The 17,731-nt window shown below is 42.8% G+C and overlaps 1 protein-coding gene across 1 annotated transcript in view; it reads left to right on the top strand.

The window, feature by feature from the left end:
- lrba (LPS-responsive vesicle trafficking, beach and anchor containing) overlaps window positions 1-17,731 on the top strand; it is a 169,979-nt gene that overhangs the window by 70,389 nt on the left and 81,859 nt on the right. The window contains 2 exon segments of the mRNA XM_029434539.1: window positions 1,336-1,444; window positions 11,291-11,457. Coding sequence (XP_029290399.1) covers window positions 1,336-1,444; window positions 11,291-11,457 — 276 coding nt within the window.

The following is a 17,731-nucleotide window of genomic DNA, read 5'->3' as shown; positions in this document are numbered from 1 at the left end:
CTAATCCCCAGTAATGCTAATAAGACAAGCAATGCACTGTAGTCCTGTGAGAGGACAGGAGTTGTAATTCACTTTAGTGGCTTACACAGCCATAACTCAAGTCGGGGTTTACTCACCAAAGTGCATACATGTGTATACATGTGTGTCTGGTCTATCTCTTAGTGGGAACAAGTCGTTTAAACGTGATCGCAACAGGATTAGCGGAACATCAAATTCCCATCCAATCCAAACTGGTCATCATTTTATTTCTTTAATCAAATCCAGATTTTATTCTGCAAACACTGTCACGGCTGCAGTAGCTAGGGAGCTAATCATCTTCATATACTGTATTAAACATGGACGTAGTTTCTGTCACGTAGAATGATATAATAATAATAATAATAATAATAATTAACTCTTGGCTTTCTTTCTTCCCTACTGGTTTTTTCTGCACACTTCGGGCAGTATAATAAATCGTATTCTATGTGGTAGTAAAAGGGTCTTTAAAAATATTGAATATAACTTTGTGAATCCTGCAGAAAACTCTTTTCTACGATTACTTATGACAATTAGTTACTATTAATAGTACCTAATTGTCATAAGAGATGTCTGTTTTGTCCATATGTACAGTCTAAAGCACAGAGCACCATAAAGAAGGGCAGAGGCTGGGTTATTGATAGCGGGGCCTCGACAGGGCCATGGAGGCTGCAGAGGCCCCAGCACCTCCGCTCCCCTGCTGCCCTGTGCTGAAACAGCAGGCTTAGGTTACAGTCATCCCCTGGCCCCTACACAACCACCCCACAGTCAGTCCCAGCCCCCCCCCCCCCCATCCCTCCTCTCTCGCCCCTAGTCTGTTATTGTTCCACTTTGCACAGTCCTGACCTTTAGGGCTGTAGAGAGGTTTCTTCGACCTGCGCACACACACGCACAACATGCATGTTTCATCAACACTGATAAGAAGAGGGAGGTAGACTACACATGTAGCAACACGGGCAGAGATCCTCCCTCTTGTCAGATGAATATCATTAACAAATCAATTAGCACCTGCACCCCAGTCACAGGGTCTATCTGCTTTGGTTTTGTTTCCAAATTAGATTATCTGCCTATTTTGCACGGTTGTTTTTCACCATTTTATGGATATTACATGGCTGTCCCTTCTCTAGGTTGCCACATATTACAGTGTTAAACAGATGTTTTAAATACTGTGAAGCTCAAGATTTTATGTTTCGAAGCATCTGTCTGACATTTACCGCTCTATGACTAAAGAAAATTGACATTTGACACAAATGTAAATAATAATTGCAGATACATTATGCAGTTTTCCAGTGGGCTGATGTCCATCTCCCTTGTCCCTAGGCTGCTGAGTCACACAATGAAGGACCACCTGGTTCGTGTGGCTAATGAAGCTGAATTTATCCTCAGCCGACAGAGGTCTGAAGACATTCATAAACATGCAGAGTTTGAGGTAAGATGCTGCACACACACACACATATATGAGAACAAAATGATCATTGACCTATTATTATGATGTAAGTAAACAAAATCGTCTTTAAATGTTGGAAAGGTTTATCCAAAAATATATATTTATTTTAAAGTTGTGTGGTTTCAGCCTGCTGCAAATTTTGAATGAGTCACACGGAAAATTCTGCACGTTAAATTTGTAACTTTTCAAACTAGTACAGAGTATAGCACTCTTAGCATCTGTTTTTACTGTATGTCATTATTGGGGATATGCAGTCAAAGTGTAATCTGCAGGTGATGAGATTGCATAAAAGATAATTGACTGAATTGAGTAAGTCGGACTGCATGTGCGACCTGACAGATCTGATCAGCATTTGTCATCGAAGTGCATGATTTGCCTACACTGTTACCATACAGATGGATTTTTAAGATATATTAATAAAGCAAAATGACAGATTTCAACTTTAAGTGTTGCCTCTGAAGAAAGGGAGACGATTAGAAAACGAAGCTTGTGAAGGATTCCCGTACAGAGTCTTTTATCTGTTCCAAGAAAGAAATGTGAAGCGATCACATTTCCTCCTGTGAGATCCACAAGAGCTCGAGGCTTGCTAAACTCGGACAATAAAGTCCACGTGTAGCTTTAGGCCCATTGCACTGAGACTCCTTTGATAGAAATGTTTAATAGTTTGATATTCCTACGCTTTGTCAGTGAATATATTTAAGGAAAATAAAGACCGTTTCAGTCGGTGAGAGCTCGCAGGAGCCGATCCAATGACTACTCAAAACGTGTCCGTCAAGTTTTAAGATCTGTCACAGCAAACCTAGAGGGTAAATGTTTGCTTTTCAAACATAACCGTTCTGCTAATCGTGAACACACACACACACACACACACACACACACACCAACACTCACAGACTAACATACACACTGACTGAAGTACTTTGAGGCTGGGAGATCAAGCTTGGCACATATCACTAACCAAACACTGTGTAGTGTTAATTTATCCCCGCGCCTCACCGTCTAACTGCCTGCTCGCCCCTGAATCATAACTTCTCCCCCCTCCTCTTCCCGACCAGCTCTCAGCACAAATGTTGCCATTCACGTGTGGCTGCCGGGCTAACTGTATCCTGACCCATGGGCACCCTTAGTTGCCCCTTTCCCAGTCCAACTCTGCTACACTCCCCCCCCCTCTGCTTTCTAGATCTCACCAAAATCATTTCCTGTCCCGCTGAGATCCTGTCCATTATACTCCCGCTGGGGGTGTATTTTGCCAGTGACAGGAATATGGCATCCTCCCCTCTCTTCCATCCCTCCCTCCCCCATTTCTCAGGAACCTGCCAGCACTAAAATCTGCAGACAGACCTGAGAGTAGCTGGCCTGAAGGGTTGACTGTGTTCAAACCCACCGCCTCAGCCCCCACTACGCAGTAAAATGCTTCTTTTTTTTTTTTTAAGGTTCAATGAAGGGTCTCTCTGACATGAGGGTAAAGTAAAATTCCTCAAGAGTGTTGAAAGTCAATCAGAGGGGTGGGAGCACGAGTCTGTGATTGCCATGTTTTGCTCTCTTTCTTGGATTGGCTGCTTTCCTGTGTAATTGTCATCCTATTCTTGTGAACTCTTATTATTCATTCAGTCATTTGCACAGCGTATTATCTGACATGATCTGCGCTCATGATTATTAACACAGACTTGGTGGACCATGCTTTTTGTTTCTACTAGGTTTGTGTAGCAGATTTTCTATTCTACTGCATACCTACTTTATGAAAAGGTGTAGGAGTTTGTCAAGTTAGGCAGCTGTCTTCATCCGACACAAGAGCAGCACATGTAGAAATGGCTCAGAGTATGTTGCCTGGCAGCCAAGTCTTGCACACGACAGCCCCAAATGATCCCGGCTCTGCCTCGGCCTCTTGCTTCAAATCAAATCAAATCAAATCAAATTTATTTGTATAGCCCAATATCACAAATTATACATTTGTCTCAGTGTGCTTTACAGACTGTACAGGATACGACACCCTCTGTCCTTAGACCCTCGCATCGCACAAGGAAAAACTTCCTAAAAGAAACCCCAAAATTAAAGGGGAAAAAATGGAAGAAACCTCAGGGAGAGCAACTGAGGAGGGATCCCTCTCCCAGGACAGACAGACGTGCAATAGATGTCGTGTGTACAGGATAAACAACATAGTACAAATACAACATTTGACAGAAATTATGTTGTGTTGGAAAAAAAAAAAGAAATAGAAAGTTTGGATGAATCCAGGAAAATGTCAATAAGGCTTCCCGGTGTCCAGCAGGACCAGGTCAGCAGGCGCTGTCACGATTCATGATCCTGACGTAAACTTTATCAGTGGCAACCTGCCACATGAGAGACAGACACTCCGGGGATGATACCCCGGATGGTGAGTTAGTGACATACATTTACATAAATGCATAAATGCAATTGCTTACACACACTTCTCGAATTCTCAAACTCCCAGGCATTAGTCCCTGATTCCTAACCTGGCATGTAGTAGCTTGGCATTGCACATAACAAGCTGACAGTTCCAAGCTCTCCAAATCAAGTTGATTAATTTAGTTGTTGTTGTTGTTTTAAGCCCTGCTTTGTGTGTTTTTATTATTTCTTTTAGCTGAATGTCACTTAATCAAAACCTTCTTACCCTTCATTTGTGTTCTTTATTGTAAGTAAGCATACAGTTATGTGTGTGACTACCAGCATGCATGAAAACATGACATGAAGGTCTTTGCTTGTTTAGAAAGAGTGTAAATGAGGTAATCAAAGAGGAGGTATCTGTTTGTTCTAATACTCTGAGATCTCCTCATCCTTCAGTCATATTTGTAACATATATATATATATAACTATATATGAGACTGTGGGCCTTTATTAGTACTGTACTGTCCAGTGTAATGGGGTCAATCAGGAACATGAACTGTCACTCCATTGACTACAAACACAATGGAAAGCTATAACTTTGGTTTAGTTGTATTTTCGCGTTGTCATTGGAAACCTACTCTACCTTTCCAATCTTCCCGCTGTCCTTAATCAGATACCCAGCACAGCTCGCCCCAAACTATGTTTCACAATTGAATTCCCCACTTAAATGCAGCTGCTCCTCTGTGACCTCGGAGAAGAAGTGAAGCCCTGATAAGTCTTGCTCTGATATTGCTGTATTGATTTTTGCCTCCATACAAGCTCAGCCAGAGCCGACGGTTTCATTTTGCACTGCCACAATAAAAATAACAGGCCAATGAAACATCCCCCCCTGAGGGTGGGGGTTGGAGGGTTTTTGAAATAATTTTCAGCTATGTCCTTTTTGTTAAAGCATCGTCCGTCTGTATTGTGTTGCCGTGACACTAAAGGTTGCTTATTGTTTTGAGACATAAACGTGAAAATAGGCCTCCAAAATGACTCATTTTGGACGTCATTGTGTTACACTGGAAGAGAGGAGCTTTGCAAAGTCCTGCAGGATCAATTGCCAGAAATGAATCTGCATCCTCCCTCACCACACTGTTATGCATTTGAGAGCTCTTGCTTCACTTCACCAGCAGCAGCAGCAGCAGCAGCAGCAGCAGCAGCAGCAGCAAGACCAAGGCACCCTGAAAAAGAGAATAATTCAATACATAAAAACAAATTTATGTTTGCTCCTTGTCAGAGTTCATATCCTTTTTAGAAGGCAGTGATACCCGACATAACGTATGCTTTCTCTCCCTCTTTCTCGCTCACACTCTCGCTGCCTCTCTGTGGGACAGAATTGAGTTATCTTTGGCCCTGAGAGTAAGTTATTACAGTGGGCTTAGGGTGAAACAGATGAAGATAACTTGGGGGGGAAATCCAATTACCTTTTTTTTTTTAGGGTTCTCTATCTGAAAGGATCCTTAATGTGAAGGAGATCTGCAGATCGGGTGCTGCTGCCCAGCACAGCAAATGATAGACTCTGATATCTTCCAGAGGAGCAGGAAGGAGAGGGGAGCCCAAGAGATAGAAAGGAGAGAGAAATCGAACTCCTCCTTTTTTTTTTTTATGGGGCTGTTCATTAGGGATGAAATGTGGTGGGCTCAGGGGCACAAGGGCAGATAAGAAGGTCCAGATAGGGAAGACTGAGCAAGACCCAAGTCATTTCTATTCTTTCTTACCCTTCCCTTCTGCTCAATCTGTTTTTTTTTTTTTTTTTTTTTATATACACTCCCTTGATTCATCTTCTGCTGTTATACGGAGTAATTGAATTGACTATCTGAGAGATCCTGTGAAAGCCAGACGATAGCAGCTAATTAGTGCCTGGCGTCATTGTTCTCCCTCTGCTGAGCTTGTAAAACGATCGGGTGCTTTTCCCCACGTTAATGACGTTAACATTGAGCTGATGCTCATTATGTTGCACTATCATAGCACTGCTCTCTGGATAACGTGTGCATCGCAGAGCTGAGTGCCCGGGCAAGGGTTTACTGTAACCGCTTAGAGGAACACTTCACCCACAGAATGAGTATTTGTAGAACAATTACTCGCCCCGTGTTCCCCCGAATTGTTGAAGAAATTGTTGTTTTCCTCGCGTGCCTCCACAGAGAACAAATAATTAAAAACAATTGAGAAAGTCTTGAAAATTGCACACTGATACTTGGCACGGACGAGGAGCCGCCTGTTCAAGGTCGACACTGTTTATGCAGAAGGTTTTAGTAAAGATTGCATGTTTGGGAAGTATTGAGCAACTGATGTTTTGTTATAGTTTTGCTGTTGTTGAACGCGGCCCCCATTTACTTCAATGCATCAGAACTAATCTCCGTTTTTTTGGATGCTTCGTTCCCCCGTAGACTCATGCGAGAAGAATTCAGTTTTCCCTCACTAATTCAAGGTTACACGGAGCGAGTAATTGATAAACAAATGATAATTTTGTGTCTGACGTATTCCTTCAAGTAAGGTCCAGAGCTGACCTAACTGAAGCTATTACATTACATCCCCATTTTAAAATGTATCCATCAGGCAGATCAGTTTACTTATTCCACAAAAACCTGCTCAAGAGAATTACTTTTATTGTTAAGACGGAAACAATCTGCTTATCAAGAGCTCCTCAAACACACACACACACACACACACACACACGGGAAGATCCAGAGAACCACAACCCTCGCACACTATTTACAGCACATCATTCACAGCGCTCTGACTGATAGCTGCCACCAACTTGCTGTCATGTAGTTGTCGCAACTGCAATGTAGCATGTCAGCAGGGCTGGGTGTCCGGCCACCTCATTATGGGGAGAAACTGCTGTCAAGAGAACGAGAGAAAGAAACTAACATTTGTGATGTGGCAAAACCATCAGGATACGGTTTGAAATGTCATATACAGGGGAAAAACTCCTCGATGCTGTACAGCAAGTAGATCTCTTTATACATAATGCAGACTTTATTCTCAACATGTGAAGCCATATGGCATCTTTAAGCATTGCTTTCCATCCCTTCTTGGTAGATGTGAGTTTCTTTTAGTGTACAACCTGGATTATTAAGACGGCAGGAGGTAGAAGTGGGTTACAGACGATGGTTTGGGAACAGTAGTCTCAGTCTCGCTGACTTTTCTACGTAATGAAGTCCCCAGGTACCTCCTTCGCGGCTCCCATCATTTTGTGTGACCAGCTAACCCTCTGAAATATGACTTTACTCCAGAGTTTCCTTTGACACGGCCTCTTTATTCAGCAGTTCTCTTGTTTCTTTTCTCTCTGAGTAGCTTGAGGTGAGCTCACAGTTCTGAAAAAAGGTCCCCATGGACGTTACATCGATTTTCTATCTTATGCAGAGCAGAGCTGTGGCAGTGTGTCGTGTGATGTGACTTTTTACAATATTTGATTAGGGAGAAAGATTAAGTCTGTTTGCTGCTTATATTTCATATTGTTGATAGAATTATTTTCCCTAATTCAGCCTGAGCTCGGTGTCGATGCCCTGTATTTGTGATGTCAGGCAATGGCCAATCCAGAGGACGTGTATTTTTCATCTTGTCGCGCCCTTTCTTCATTTGACTATTTTTCACCTCCAGACGACAGTATGATTTTTCACTTGGCATGACCTTGAAGCCGAGCCGGAGTCATCGTGAAAAGATGGCAGCTACACAGACTGATGTGGCGAGAGGAGGGCGCGGTTTTTGCGAAGACGAGTTACGGTTTCTGGGTAGAAGAGATGAAGAGGCTGCCAGCTGAGCATGGTGACCAGTCCATTAAAGATCATCCACAGACAGTGTGAGGGGAGGAGTAGGGGGAAGGAGGAGGAGGAGGAGGAGGAGGAGAGAGATACTTTGATAAGTGTTGCGCCTGCGTTAACCTTGATGGCCGCTAGCAATGGGCCGGTGCCAGCAGCAGGGATCTGTTTCAACTGGATTAGATTATTTTTTTCCCCTTCTGTGCTCCAAGCGAAGGGAAAAAAAAAAAAAAAATCAATACTTGGGAGCACGGCATGACAGGGGCATCATTTCAGGATTGAAGTGGCTGTCAGGCATTGTCATTTGGTGACTTTTGTTCGCCATTGTACTTTTAAGCCCTCATTTTTCTCCCCCTCCTCTTCCTTTCACTCGTTTCTTCCCTAGCCATTGTCTGAATTCCCCTGGTGACATTTTATGTTGCAATTTGAAAACTCGAGGCCAAGAGATCAAGTGCAAGAGAATCTCTTTGAAACCAATTGGTGGACTGGTTCAGCATCTACTTTTGCTTAGCGACCCCCCCCATCCTCCTTTCTCATTTCATCCTCTTGTCTCCGTAGACCTCCATTGTGTTCCAGGAGGAATTTATTTGTAGTATATTTGCATTCTTTGATACCAGACAAGGACAAGCCTGATGTCTCGCCTTCCTCTGGACAGTTTCTCTGCCCGTTTGTAAATGAAACCCTCTGGGAGTGCTTGTCGACGGATGTGAGAAATTGGAGATTCTCGCAGAGCGATAGCCCAGCCTTGGAGAGTGTGTAGCCCTGATGTGCCACCAATGTCAAGAGATTGCAAATCAAGCGCTTTAATAACATCTCTGCTGGTTTTGTTTCTTCCTCCTGTTCACCGTCAGAACCCTGAGACCCTGGTTTTGTCAGCCGCCGTGTTGAAGGGAGGCTCACTGTGGCGCGGCAGCACCACTAGACCCTTTCTCTGTCACTCTAATTGATAAACATAGGGCTGATATCTTGTAATGAGCCTCCATTCTCCAGCCCATTATACTGGTTAACCCTCTCAACCCAGCGAGGGAGAGGAGGAGGGGAGCCGAGGCATCATCTGACAACAACTACAGCATTTAGATAAGGCTGACATTGTTACAACACCACCACAGTGAAGCTCACTTCCTCGTTTCCCGCTGCTTATTATGAGAACCACAACAACAATTGTTAGTAACAAAAGAAATCTGTTGTGTGTTTTTATTCTCTGGCTCAAAAAGTGATGAGTAATGTGATTTAAATGTGTGTTTCAAAGCTTTGTCTCCGCATGTGCGTGTTGCCATTATGTGATTTTCGAGATGATTGCTGTTCTTTCCACTCCCCAGTGACTTCCCCCAGCAGCCCATTTCCTCCCCAAACTCCAACACACATCCATAGTTATTTATTTGAACTGTTGATGAATTGCGGGAGACACGACTCAGTGTAATTGACTCGATTAATGCCAGCCATTATCATTTCGTCTTCACCAAGCTGTCTCCTCCGGCAGAGCCAGGCACTCACGCCAGGCGACCCTGTCAGCCAGGCCGTGTAATGGAAGGTGCTGCCCATGATTACAGTGTCGCAAGTCATAACGGTCTCACTGCCAGCAAGTTGTGCCCCGGTGGCTGTCTGCGTGGAAAGCTAACGGAGGCTTAGAGTCTGTCGTCCTCTCAGCTGGACTCTTTCAACTTGGTAAATGAAAGTGCTTGTCTCCGAGTGTGTCTTTATACACTTGTTTTCTTGTCAAAATATGCACACTGGCCGTTTCAATCACTCCAAAAGAGGCATGTTTCTAATTCCAAATGGGAGCAGATACTCTTAATTTACTTCTTATGTTTCCTTAACATCACTTAAAAGGAAAGAAAGAACAGTTTGTTTTAGAATACACAAAATGCCTTCATAATAACGTAACATAAGTCCTTCATAATACCACCGCATTTTCTCTGACTTCACATCAATGGAATGACCCCGAGAATTAACAGTGACTTGTCTTTTCCACTTACAAGCAAGCGTAACATTGGGTTTTAATGGCACTACTGATGTGTTCAGCTTTTTTGGTTGTTATTTTAGGGTCGAGTCTGTGAATTTGGCCTTTTTCCTCCTGTAGTCGTCGTTGGCTTGGGATATGAGAAAATCCCATTACAGCATGGAGGGCTCGGGCGTTTGGGCAGGCTCAATGCACAGGTGATGAAGTGTTTGTTTATGGTTATGAGTTTGAACCCAGCACTGTTGATTAGTGCTGCAGACTTTACATGTCTCACATGGAAATGGACTTCATAGGTACGCTACTTACCGTGTATCTGCATCAAGGACATAAATCCACATGACCATTTAGATTTAGCAAAATGGATCATTTCAATCATGTTTTTGTAGAAGTGTCTCTCTGTTGTCGCATATTTAACATGGTTTTCTGTTTTTTTAAAGTATAACACGCAGCATCTTATGCAATAAAGCTGAGCGTCACTAGAATTGGAGCATTTTCAACACCATCCTCTTAGTACCTTCCTTTGGTCCAGCTTTTCACTTGTCCCAATTCCTGCTTGCCTTCAGTGCCACTGATCAAGATTAATGGACAAGCAACACACACACACACACACACACAGACACACACACACACACACACACACACACACACACACACACACACACACACACACACACACAGACACACAGCATTCTCTGGTTGAAACGGTTACGTGAACATTTCTTCTCCGCACTCTTTATTTTTGCTGTTTCCCGGGTCACCCTGCTGGAAGATCAAAGCCCACTTTAATGCCACACAAAGAGACATAGATTGATAATTAAGGCCGGAGCAGCCTGCAGAATAGCCTCTCTAATTTGATTTATACCTATAGATTTTCTGTCGGATAATGAAATGTCGTCGTTCAAATTGAAAAGGAGGACCCATTATTAAGCTCTTCACTGGTAACTTTGGGAAAAGCAGGTTGCGTTTGTTCGGCCATGTTTCTGGGTTTATACCAGCGGGTTAATTTAGTCAGGACAGTAATATACAACTGAAGCAACATTAATAATTGAATGAGCTTTAGTTTGTAATACTACAGCCGTTTGCTTCAGTTGGATATTCTGAGAACATGCAGAGGAAAATATAAATGCACCATTGCAAGCCCGATGATCTGTGTGGCCACTATACATGGCACATTTGTTTTTCTTCCCGCAGCTCTTTCTCCATGCTGACTTTCAATGCCGAGAATATAACTTTGAAACAATACTTTCACAGTAAGCCATGAGCGCAACACGAGATTGAAATTGATTCCGAAACAGAGATTGGAAGTCCAAACGCATTACAAACAAATTATAGCTGTTATTTTCAGAAGGTGTTTTACGTTCCCCATCGCCGCAGAGTTCAAAGGATCATTCTGATAACAAATTCCGACAGAGAAAAATGTCCTCCCTGTGCATTGTGGGTATCGTGTGATTTGGTGTGCCGGAGGGCATTAGTAAATGCGTGTCCACTGTTATTAATCAACATGACACGAGGACAGAAATGACCCTATGCTTTTCATTTGGTTCTACTCAGAGTAGAGTTTCTATATGTGAACACACTGAATATGTTCTATAAGATACTTGCAAGTTATAATGTATAAGCTCTGATATTCATGTCTCTCGACACATTTGTGCATGTCCTTTATAATGTACACACATGATACCTTCTCTTACATGATGATCTTTTCCCTTTCCTTCCCAGTCAAACTGTGCGCAGTACGCGGCGGAGAAGCGAGACGAGGAGAAAATGTGCGACCACCTGATCCGAGCAGCCAAGTACCGCGACCATGTGACGGCCACACAGCTCATCCAGAAGATAGTCAACATCCTGACTGACAAACATGGAGCCTGGGGAAGCTCTTCAAAGAGGTAAAACTAAAGTCTAAAAACAAGAGTAAAGAAAACGTGCAAACTCCAGAAGTCGTCTTAAGTGAGATTAGACTTTACCTTGTAAAATGTTTTGGAGTTGATGTTAATAGGGGGAAACATTCTGTGGTTATATTTGCTGAGCTTCACACATACATGCAGATAATGCATTTTACATTATATACACAGTTATTGTAAATGGCAGTTGTTAGTGTATATATTATTTGTAAATTAAAACCCGACGATCCTTATATTCTATATTTCATCACAACTGTTTTGTTCCCCACATGCCGGGATATAAGCGACAATAAGTTAGCATTGTACAGACAAAAGCCTTTAATCGAGATGATGCACCTGCTTTTGTTTTTTTATGAACCGTGTTCATAGCATGTCATTCTCTCAGCCTTGAAAATTATTCAAACCACTGTAATGGTTTTTAATCTCATCATAATCTTTCTCATCCCCCAATACTCATGGCTTTGATTAAATTAGATTTGCAAAGGTGAAAATGTCAGCTGTGGGTTGAATGATGCATTGAGTGGAGCGAGAGATGAAAGCCATTTAAACAGCTCCGCTCCCATTAAGAACAGAGGGAACCCTATCCTCTCTGTTTGTTTCGCCAAATAGGCAGCAGAATCCAATGCAGCTATTCCCTAATGATGGCTGTTTGTGCAGGTAGTGTGTAATGGTGAGCCGGAGAAACGGCCGCTGGCTCGTGCTTGTTAGGCTGAACCGACTCTCCAGAGACTCGTCTGGCGAGGGTTAGTTTGCTATTGGATCAGGAGTCTATCTCTGGCTGCCTTTTTTGTTTTCCCTTTTTCTATTTTTGTTTCCTCTTGTATCAGGATGCAGTGTATTATTTGTCATGTTTTTTCTTCTTCTCCTTGATCCTATCTCCCTCCTTCCATCTCTTTCTTTCTATTACTCTCCATGTGTACTCACACAAGGCTATTTACTATGGAGATTGTGTTCTACGAGCCCCGGCCAGAAAAGTCCCCCATTACTGGCCCTTTATGCCGCTGCGCTATTGATGGTTTTCCTAATGGCTGCCGATGGGCTCAGGGAGCCATTGGCACTGGGCCTTGGAGTGCAGCGCTCTTTTAATAAATCACAATCAGTCCTGTGCCATTACATCAATATTTTTGGTCAATTACTGTGAAGGTCAGGTGGTGCAGCTTCGCACCAGAGCCTGTGGTATGCGGGCATAGTAGAAACATCTGGTGCTGCAAAACCCAGGAAAAGAACGACGCAGGAAAAATACTTAAAAGCACACCTGCGTGCGTGCGTCCTAATATAAGAGATCGTTCCTACTTCCATACTACAACGAAGCGTGATGCAGCAACATCCCTGCGTGTAAATACAAACGGGTGGGGAAGGGCGGATGCACACAATGAAACCTGCAACCTTTTTCCAGCTGTGAAAATGAAATCCAGGAACACAAAGACAATACGCAGCTATGATTACGACCTTTTGTTGCTTGGGTGTAAAATCCAAGCCTTCCTGCTCACACGCCATAAAAACGTATTCCCCAAAGTTTCCATTCAATAAAGAGTCTGAAAATGAAAATATTATTTTCTCACAAGCTGATGGGAATTGTTGTTTCCTCACGGCAGGCATCTAATATCTTCTGACATAGTGTGACCCGCCTGAATGCAATTTGTGTCTTAATATCCAGCTTACAGCGGCCCCGGCCCCTGGAGAAAAGAGGTGTTAGGTGATTTTCCCTTTTCCATTCCCCTGCTTGGTCTGCGGTTCTCTCTCTCTCTCTTCCTTTCACTTCGTCAAAACATACAATTTCTTTTCTCCTTTCCCCCCCCCACTCCTTGTCCTTTTTGCTCTTTCTTGTTTCACTATCTGCTTCAGTTGTATCAACGGGCGTCCAGGGAGGACTCCTTCCACCAGACAGAGGCAGAATCTATCTTTTTGTGCCCTTGTCTGTCATCTAGTGTCAAGACAAAGACAGATCCACAGCCAGACAGATAGGGCGACTACCTGTTCATCCATACCATTCTGTCCCAGCGCCTAGAGACCCAGGTGTACAACATGCCAGCCTGCTGTCTTTTTAGGGGAGGAAAAAAAGTAAATGAACAGCAAGATAGCCACAAATGAAACAACTGGCAGATGTCATTTCTTTTTCTCTCCTCATCTCTCCAGCCCCCATCCCCCCCCCCCCCCCCCTCCTTTTCTCTGAGCTTGGGTCCACTGAGCATCCAGACTGCTGCAGTGTTTATTTGGGTCAGGAATCATCTTTCATGTATATGACACCTCGACAAAGTCGACGGACAGAGAGCGGAGATGAGGGCAGATGATGGAGAACGCCAACTCGCAGTCTCTGGGGACTCGCACTACTCTCCTCTTCCCCCCCCCCCCCCCCCCCTCTCTCATATCTTCTCTTTATTGCATTCTAATAGGCTGACTAATGTACCATGGAAATTCACTCTGGATGCATGAAGCGGGGGAAGTAAAAGTAAGGTGGCTGCAGCTGAAAGAAGGTTGAAGTGTGATGTGGAAGCAGTGTGTACACTTTTCTTTTTTTCTTTACCCAGAGCTGTTGTTGACAATCTACTGATGTAGCCAGTCAGTTTGAGGCAAATGGAAACATTATTCAAGATGCAGAGGTTTGGTTAACTCCCTGGCATTTACTGCTCTGCTACTTTGTCTTACTCTTTCCTTTTTAAGCCTGCATCAGCATCCTTTTTTTTTTTATTCTAACAATCCTCACCTCCAGCTAGTCCCCCCCCCCCCCAAAAAAAAACACACACACACACCTCGAGCACCAACTCCTCTCCCTCTGCTCCTCCTCCCTCATATAAGCAGCTCATTTTCTGCAGCACCACTGCTCTAATGGACGCCCTGAGGCTAGAGGCTTCCCAGCCAAGGGGACATCCATCTTTTGGCATGTCACACTCCCGCCCGGCAAAAAATCTTTGTGATGTGCACTCCAATTTTTCTTCAGTAAATCAAATCTTCCTTCCTTCAGAAAGACGAATGCTTTAGGGGTTGGAGTGTTATAGAGAAAATCAATGGCAGCAAAATTGAAACAGTATGCCCCCGTATTGATCGGCCTTGTGAGATCGAAAACGAACAGCTTTGTAACTGTTCCGCTGGACAGTTAGCTGACCTGTAATGGACAAACTATTGATATTAGCATTACTATTTGATCTTGTGCTATGTCATTTCTCCAGCGCACGACTGAGGGAGAGAAGCCGGAGCAGAACGTTTAAAAAGTTTAGTTTTATCCACTGATGCAGAAGATGGTGTCAACAATACGCAGAGGAGGGTTTTGTTTTTTGTTCTCTTTTAATTAAAGAAATGTTCCTTTTTATACAATATCCCCTTTAGATATACAGCATTGTATGTGATGCATGAAGCGAGAATAAACATATACTGTGTGTGTATATGCCACTGCGTAATATCATTTTGTATATTAGCTGCACTTCCCTGCTTTTGTCTCGGTGCCTGGTGTAAAATAAATCTAATCTAACGATTGACACATTTCAGATTTGTTGTTAAAGCCTCTAAAATTTGGTTTCAAACTAAACTATGGAATGATTTTTATAATGATATGAAGTTGACCTTTAATTAATTGTCTTATCAACTAATTAAACATATAATGGTAGCACGACTGCTCATTGTCCTGCAGCCCTAATAGCCCTGCTTTGTTTTATCCCACACGTTGAGCCTCCTCCTGGCCTGCAACTGTATCACCTTCCCAAGTAATCAATTAATTATGCTCTGAAAATACCGCAGAGTTATGCTTACTACAGTGAGGCTGTTCTTATTCACAAAGCATTTCAAAGAAATATATAAACGATCGCACGAGAAGCTGCGGCAGCCGATTCATCTCTACGTGTATGCTTTCCTTCCAGACCTAAATCACAATTATGATGCATAATACTGAATGTAATGCATGTGTTAAAGCCGAGGTCTGCACAACGTCGCCGCTGCCTTTTGCGTGCATGTTTTATGGACACGCTGTACATTACGGCTGCGCTGGTACTGTGCACGCAGAGCTGAAAAAGGAAATGGGACTCCAGCACGTCAGTGGAGATTATAACCATAGGAAACAAGAACATAACTGTTTAGAGTACACTGACTCTCGGAAATGCACGACACGAGAGGGGCAGGAAGACAGACAGAGAGAGAGAGACAGAGAGAGAGATGGATGGAACCGAGGATGAGAGAGAGATATTTGTTACGAAGCATCAAAAGTTAAGATGGAGACTGAGACAAGACGGAGACGTTTTTCCCCCCCTACATCCTTTCCTCTTGCTGCAGTGTACACTAAACCATAGCGATGAGTGATCGCTCAGATCTGTATGTAAAAGGTTGAGCGCGTGTCTTGTTTGCTGGATGGAAAACTCTGCAGCTGCTGCCTTATCTGACCATCACATTGACTTTTGTTGTATTCGCAAATAGAATAAACAACGAAGCTGGATCCCCAATGCTTCCTCGCTCTGAGATATATACTCTAGATTTTACAATTGGATTCTAATCTGTCTGCCCAATCTGTTGTTTCGAAGCTATTTTTACGTTTTAAATATCTCACCAAAATTGAGCCTGAAAGGAGCCCTTCTTTACATTGAAAATAGTCCCATTACAGTTCCTAACGAGTCATTTATAACCGATAATAGCTTTTGGTTTGCTTATAAATACGCTGCAGTCTAAACACAAACATGACCTGACGTACCGAGCAGCTGCAGCAGTCCGCAGCTCCCGTCTCATCCGAGGCAGAAGACGGTTGTTTCCTTTACTCCAGGTCCGGACTACTTCAAAACCAATTAGCCGGTGGCTCGAGTTGTGGTCATCCATCTGCCTTGATACAGTCATAAACATATCGCTATAAACATACTGCACCCAGCAATGTGAGCTTGCCTCCCGTAATGTTAATCTTTTTTGTAAACAAGACTATTTGTATCACGCAGGGATCTCCAACGCTAAAGTCCTTTAAAGGGGTTTAACGTGAAAAGCCTCCACCTCCATTAATCATGCACAGTGACGTGTGTCTGAGACGGAGAAGTTGTGACGGGGACAAAAAGGATGTTTCTTAAATCTCTGGGGGAGACGGTTCAAGTTTGACAGACTTGCGTTCCATCAGTTGCATAAAATAACGTGCCATGAAGGCCCTACCGTGCAGTCCGGCTCATGGATATGAATTAGAATATAGCCTCAATGATAACATTTGCCTCGACTGTATATACAGTACAGTGGCTGGGGCTGTAAAGAATAGTAACAAAGTGTCACGGTGGAACATATTAACAGTTGATGATGTCCATATGTTAGCACGGTTAAGTGTTGCGGTGTAGGCCGAGACTCAAAAGATTACACTCAGTGGGTCATTCAAAATGACAAGACAAAGGCAAGTGGTTCAGTTGAAGCTGGTGCTTATTAATTATTATTCTGGAAATTATTCTTTCACAATTTAATTCCACTGTTCAATGTTTTTAATATTTATCACAATTTATTATTGTGAATATTCAAAACGGTGATCAGTTGTGAAGGTTTGCTCTACATTATTATTATTATTATTATTATTATTATTATTATTATTATTATTTTCTGATCTGATCAACTTTTACCACTTGTAGTAAAGTTAGAAAATTCTCCCTTTTTTTATTTAATTTAATTGTTAGCTTTTTTTTTACTTTCCACTTTTCAATTGGTTATTGTGACGATGAATATAGTTAAGATCAGCCTCACACTCATTTATTATCTTATTTTTGTATTTATTTTCCTCATTAAACAGAAATATTTGTCTTTTTTTAAAATATTTTTTCAGTTGAGCTGAGCTGCCATACGAACTCTGCACACGTAGCTCTTGGGGTGCGAGTCTCCCCGGCTGTGAATCGCATGTTAAAGTAGTGACTTCACATATCCAACAGTGACAGGTTGCTGTACTGTCACTGAAACCACAGGAGGGTTTCAATTTAACCAATTTAGCCTCATCCATTTACATCTTTTTGATCCTCCTTTGTGTTTTTTTTTTTTACACCCATCAGTATTTTTCGTCCTCTTCCCAGCAGCTCAGGAATGTAATGGAATCCTTGTTATGAAGAATGAAAGAGGGCCGCCATCCCAGAAAGACCAATTACACCTCCCTGCCTCCCTGCCTCGCTGCTCACAGCCCAGTGTGACGCCGTAGCAACTCTTAGATTTATGAGTTTTATATACCCTTAAGAAAGTATATGGCCTTGGTGGAGCAAGGTCATGATAAAAGGGTGCTGATCAATATCTGAATGAAAAGCCATTTGGGAAGTTTTTAGGGCTTTTCCTCTCT

This window comes from Cottoperca gobio, chromosome 1, assembly GCF_900634415.1.
Source record: "Cottoperca gobio chromosome 1, fCotGob3.1, whole genome shotgun sequence".
Taxonomy (NCBI): domain Eukaryota; kingdom Metazoa; phylum Chordata; class Actinopteri; order Perciformes; family Bovichtidae; genus Cottoperca; species Cottoperca gobio.
This window is presented reverse-complemented; position numbering and strand designations above follow the sequence as displayed.